General features: G+C 37.6%; 1 protein-coding gene across 1 annotated transcript in view; it reads left to right on the forward strand.

Annotated features, from left to right (window-relative positions):
* Positions 1 to 5,782, forward strand: part of LOC124154964 — a 29,495-nt gene extending 23,713 nt beyond the window's left edge. The window contains exons 8-10 of the mRNA XM_046528719.1: positions 2,409 to 2,515; positions 3,198 to 3,339; positions 4,587 to 5,782. Coding sequence (XP_046384675.1) covers positions 2,409 to 2,515; positions 3,198 to 3,339; positions 4,587 to 4,741 — 404 coding nt within the window. The 3' untranslated portion in view covers positions 4,742 to 5,782. The remainder of the gene's footprint in view (positions 1 to 2,408; positions 2,516 to 3,197; positions 3,340 to 4,586) is intronic.
* The last annotated feature ends 218 nt before the right edge of the window (positions 5,783 to 6,000 follow it).

Below are 6,000 nucleotides of genomic sequence, written 5' to 3' on the forward strand. Positions count from 1 at the left end.
GAACTCCTGTGAAATAAGACCCACTGAGATTATGACCCCTTGACGTATCATGGATATGATAAAAAGTAACCCTTTAATGTGGCTGGGCCATGTTTTAAGAAGGAAAAATAAAAGAATGATCACACAAGTATTTAATGGAAAGCCAAATGACATAAGACCTGCAAGAAGACCTAGAATCCAGTTGGAAGGCCAGGTATGCAAGAGTTAATTGAAAAGGGATGGAGGCTGCCAAATGATAATGAACCTCAGGGGAAGGCATATATACAGTGCAACCTTGATAAAACGACACCCAACGGTGCACCAATAAACACTCGCTATAGCGAATTGTCGCTTTACCGGAGGTGGAGCAAATAATAGCCAATATACCTGTTGCGAACAGTTATACAGGAACAGGAGTGGTGCGGTGGCAGATAAATTTCTATCCGATGAACGTAAGTATAAATCCAGACGAAAGGTGATGTTTTTTTTGCATCACTAAATTTCCTTACTCAAACAATGACTTACTATTCAAACAATTTATAAGCCCCGCACTGAATAAAAATCATGCATAGTATTGTTTTGTCAATCATTATGCCAATGCACAACCGATGAAGCCATTTTTCTATGCACTTAATTAGTGCATTTACGTAATCATTCTATTATTTTGGTATTTTCCACTGAAAATTCAAAAATTAACTAATAAAACTATCGCGGTTATTTAATGCCTCAAATGTTTCCATTAGTGTATGTTTATTGTTCCTGTACATTAAGCGGCAGTGAAGTAGCGGCAGTAACGTATTGCATTTGTTTCTGCAGTCGAAAACGGTGGAAGGTTGTATAACGTTCCTGCCTTGGAAGACTTTTTCTAAGGGGATATTGCATCAAGAGAAGACGCAATAAAAATACATGCGTTAATTCATGACCAATTAAGTGCTCCAATTTTCCAAAACATGTTAAAATATGCATGGTTTGCTTCGAAGCTCGCTGGTACGAGACAATTTTTCGTAAATGTGAATGACGTGTGTTTTCCTTCAAAAATTATAGACAGTTGTTGCGGATGTGGAAAAAACGCCTTTTCTGCTTGTTCGTGGTGCCGCAAATCACTTTGCTTTGCATGTCTTTATGATGAGTTCCATCCTGAAAATTGCAAATAAAGGGTTAACTGGAGTGGTGAGGCAGTGTACTGGCCTTCCACATCCAAATCTCGGTAAAGAATTAAGGGGCATTCCTAAATTCAAACCCTGCGTGTAATGTGGATTACACTAGTTGTGCAGTACACCGTCCGTCAGATGGGACGTTAAGCCGTGGTCCCCTTGGCGCCTTTCGTTAAGAGCAGGCTAATGCCGACGCCGGGTTTCTATCCACCCTTCATCCTCAGTTCCTAATCCCAAACTGATCCATTCCTGATTTAAATATTTAAAAAAACTCTTTTAAAAATACATTCCATAGTAGTTACGAAGATAAGAAAACAAACTTTGAAAATTTAAACAATAAAATTCTTAAAAATAACACAAAAATAGTTCCCTGAGCGAGCATCGAACTCGCTACCTTCACCTTCACAGTCGGACACCGTAACCACTGGGCTGACAACCCCTTGATTAACATTGGCGTTCAAAACAGTTTATATAGCATAGGTTCATTTTTTACGATTTCTAATTGCTTTTTTCTCGGAATTTTACGAGAAGTGCGTCGTCTCGCTTCGGCATATTACATTTGTACCCATAAACTACCGAATCGCAAAATTTGAGCTCGATTGGCGACGCGAAGGTCGTGTATTCCCCTTGTCAGTAAAAGTACATATATGGAAGATTAAGAGATAGGAATACCGAATGAAACTCTTGAACGCCTACGGTGTGTCGTACACGCTTGAGGCATGGCATTCAGAAGACGGAGATGTTGCGTCGCACACGCTGAGAGAATGACCACGGGCATTTAAAGTCACGCTTGAGGGGTTAAGGCCATTTCATATGCACAACATAAAAATTGGCTTTTAAACATTTCCCTTTTGCGCTATTGAATTTTTATTGTACATAACTGGTTTTGGGGTGGTATAAGAATGGTAAAATAAATTTTTTTGACTGCTTTGAAAAATGAGAGCAACAACATTTTGCCTTTCACGGTGAAAATATAGATGAAAACTGATGGCTCATTCTGCCCCTTTGCCTTAATACTTGAGGCTATGCTGCTTACATCCGTCAGTATCTGGTCTCACCAACACTTGGGTTCTTTACTGAAGGGCATGCGGGGCAAAAAGGGGACATTTGTGCTGATCATCGAAAGGGGTGATTTTGCCCCTTGCATAACAGTATTCATTTGGTAGCAGCAGTCTTACAGACCTGCATGAGCAGTGGTCTGTGCTGAGTGGGAAACAGCTTGTCACACTTCTCCTGCTTAAAATTATGTATTTTGAAACTTAATTTTTATTTCAGGTGACCCAGACTATAGAATGAAGTGCATTGGCTATTGGAAAGAGAATCTGAAGTCTTATCTAATAACTTATGATGAGTTGGATGCTTTCAGCAAGTATAGATGCTGGGTAAGTTTTAGCTGTCATGATCTATTGAATTTATTATGCAATTTAGTCAGCCTGCATTGGCTAATTAAAATTTTTCATCGGTTTCATGAAGTTAGACAGGGATTCATTCTTCATGGAGTAGATAAATTATGTCCCAGGGTAAAGAGCCAAAAATTTGACAACACATTATGCCATCAAACTTATTACCTCATATACTTGGAAAAAGCACAATAAATCCTATTTCATTATTTATTGTCTATTTGGAATTTAATGATTTTAACAGGTTTATAACGGTCACTCTTGGTGTTAATGCACATAAGGTTCCCATTTCTCATTCATAATTGGCTGGTATTTATTGTGAGTTACTGTAGTGTGAGGCACTAATATCCTTAGTTGACCCATTTATGAACATCTATGAATTTATGAATGTCTATCACGGTCCAGATATGTAGTACATTTAGGGAAATCTATGTAAGAGACACTCAAAATTCCAAAACCTCCACTAATTGTTTTACATTTTTTTATGAAGTAAAGTGCCTTAGAGTGATCCCACGTCCTTTTTCTGAAGCCCATCAGTTTGCTAATTGCCCGTGGCAGTGCAGGTAGCTACTGCATCAGGCAACCAAAAAACACTACAGCAACATTTCAACCAGCACCATTTACACAGTAATGGTAGTTTTATTTTATCTTCTTGCATGATAAGGTTTACCAACGTGCTGACCTAAACAGAGTGATAATGTCCCAAGCAATTGGTGCCTTCTGTGACCTGAAGCAAGATGTGTCATCATGGAATTACACGGAAGGAGCATCAGTTGCTCTTGAAATGCAGGAGTACGAAAGAGAACGTAAGTGTGTATGCAAATGCAGTAAAACATAGAAGATACTTCAAACACTGATGGGAATATTAAATTGAGGGATTTTAGTTGATGAGGGAAAAGGAAATGCTGTAGGCTGTGTCCTGCATTATTGAATGCAATGGTAACATTTAGTTTAGCTTACTTACCTATTTGGATGTTGGAAAAAAGCATGAAATGTGGCAAAGGCCTAAAAATCAGAATACATACATACACAAAGATCGTAGCATCTACATAGAGTAGAAGATCAGTTAAATGAGTGCACAGAATCCTCAGAAAATCGTTCTCCATATCGAGCTCTCGTCATGTGCAAAGGTGAAGGATACATACCATGGCAGGATTTGCGGCTCGACCGGGAAAGGAAGGGTGCCCTGGAATTTCAGGAGTTTAATCTAAAAGTAAACCACCCTCTTCATGACATTACTTCTCCTCACCCATCATCCTTATTACTCATCACCCTCCCAAAAACCCCCACAAAGCGAGCAATTTACTTTGTTCCCCCACCCTCTCTCCTAGTTACAACACATAGGTACCTACTTTGTCCCCCTACGCCTCCCATTGCAACTTCCCTCAATATATATAAACCTATCCTCTCCATATTATTCAATGTATGTACGTGGAAATGATTTGATGGCTGAATCTGGTCTTTTTGTATTTAACAAATCGTGGGAAAATTGTGGAAATCACAGTCTCTTTATTGCTTTTATGAAACAAGTCATACTAGAGTATAAAAGCTACCCTCTTGTTTCTGCTAAATAAGGAACTGGTGCCTTGTTTATGAATATAATTTTTCCTCATTTCATTCCTTTTTACTGGTGAGTAATCATGGTAGTGCATCATGAATATGCTAGCACATAAAGAAAGATATACTTTGTATTCTTCATGAATTTTTTTTCAAAGTTGACAACTATGTATTAGCAAACAACAATTTCCTGTCATTGTTGCAGAGGCTTAGGTATAATCATTTATCCCAATGGTTCATCCTGCTCCACCAAATATTAGGGTGAGTTTGGTTACTTTTCACATTTTATCATGCTCTTGTATTGAACTTGATGGTGTGGTCCGTCAGCACTGTTAATTGAGCATCAACTTGAGAATAAGAAAATTTCGAATGCCTGGCTAGATTAACCTGGCCAGAGCTGCTTGTTTAGAAAATTCGTGTTGGCAAGCATAAAGGTTTTGTAGTGTGAACAACTTTAAGCAATCAATTTATTGGCTGAATTCTCTCAAAATTCCAGGAGATCAGTGCCCCATGCATTTTGATGATGGAAGTAACCCTTGGAAGGTGGCTGAAACTTACATAGTTTTTCGGTTTGGAGGTGCCGACCAGGTTGTTAAAGAAGTCTGCATTTACTTTGTCATATTTTTGGCTTTTGTTGTCAGATTCATTTAAGTTGTGGACCCATTGACTATAAGTGTGGTGCATGATGTGTTCTGATGCATTCTAACATTGTAAATAAGTTTTGTTCATGATATCGTTAGTTTTATGCATTTATTTGAATTTAGAACAAATATAAGTTTTGGCCTGTATTATGTCAGCATGTCGCTATTTGTGAATGTACTTTAGATATTTTTAATTCTACTACTTACGAGGGCTTTTGAAATTTTTATGTCCACAAAATTTCACTGGAACTTAAGTAAATCTGTATTATTTTACAGGTATATTCTAGGCAAATTATTTTTTATTGTGTTCGAATACTTTTTACCATGTGAATGCTCAATACATCAAATGTATGTGTACTAGGTATGTCATTTTGCATACATTTGCGTGTATCATGTATGAAAATCCGTCCAAAAGTACCTCATCATGTATTTTGATTGCCAGAATAATGGGTAAATGAGTGTGAATGCTTTTCATTCCTTCTTATTACTTGTATTTCTTTCTTTTTAGGAATTTTTATCGAGTTTGATTTAAAGCTACGTTATTTGTATGCAAATTTTTATTGTTACTTATGCACTAACTATTTGACAGTTAGTGGGGTCCTTTTTGATTAAGCATATCTATATACACAGTAGACTCGCGTTAATACGAATAATGTAAGTACAAAGTTGTCATTATTATGAAGTACATATATCATAGGTCCAGACATAAAGGCCAATCCAATCTATGGTAAAAGGAACGTCAATACGAAATTACTAACTTCAGTCCCTGTCCCAGCGGTTACAAAAAAAACTTGAACAAAGTTCCATGAATAAGCAATGGCATGTAGGATATACACCACGCTACATTATCATCATTGCACTACGTTTAAGTTCTCCTCTTGTACTGTGCCCAAGACTGTCTTATGATTCTTTCTTTAGCAGGAGATACTTCATTCGTATGCACGCAACATCATAAAATAAGCTTCATTCCTATGGAATCATGGTGACCCACTCATTACCGCCTGTAAATTGGACGTGCATTAAGTCCTCTTCTTACGAACTTAAAGAGTTATGAACATTCAAAAAATTCAAGCATGCCCGAAATTTCAAACGTGGCACCTATGCAGTTGGCCGATGGGACGTGGTGTGGTGTAGAGGAACTCGCACTTTGGTCATGATCTGAACCAAGTATCATTTAATCCATTGTGAAGTCAGGAACTGTCAGCGTTTCCCCTTTCTTTATTCCTTCGATTAGCAATTTTTTTTCAGTTCAATTTTCAATTTTTTTTT

Source organism: Ischnura elegans, chromosome 1 (genome assembly GCF_921293095.1).
Source record: "Ischnura elegans chromosome 1, ioIscEleg1.1, whole genome shotgun sequence".
Lineage (NCBI taxonomy): Eukaryota > Metazoa > Arthropoda > Insecta > Odonata > Coenagrionidae > Ischnura > Ischnura elegans.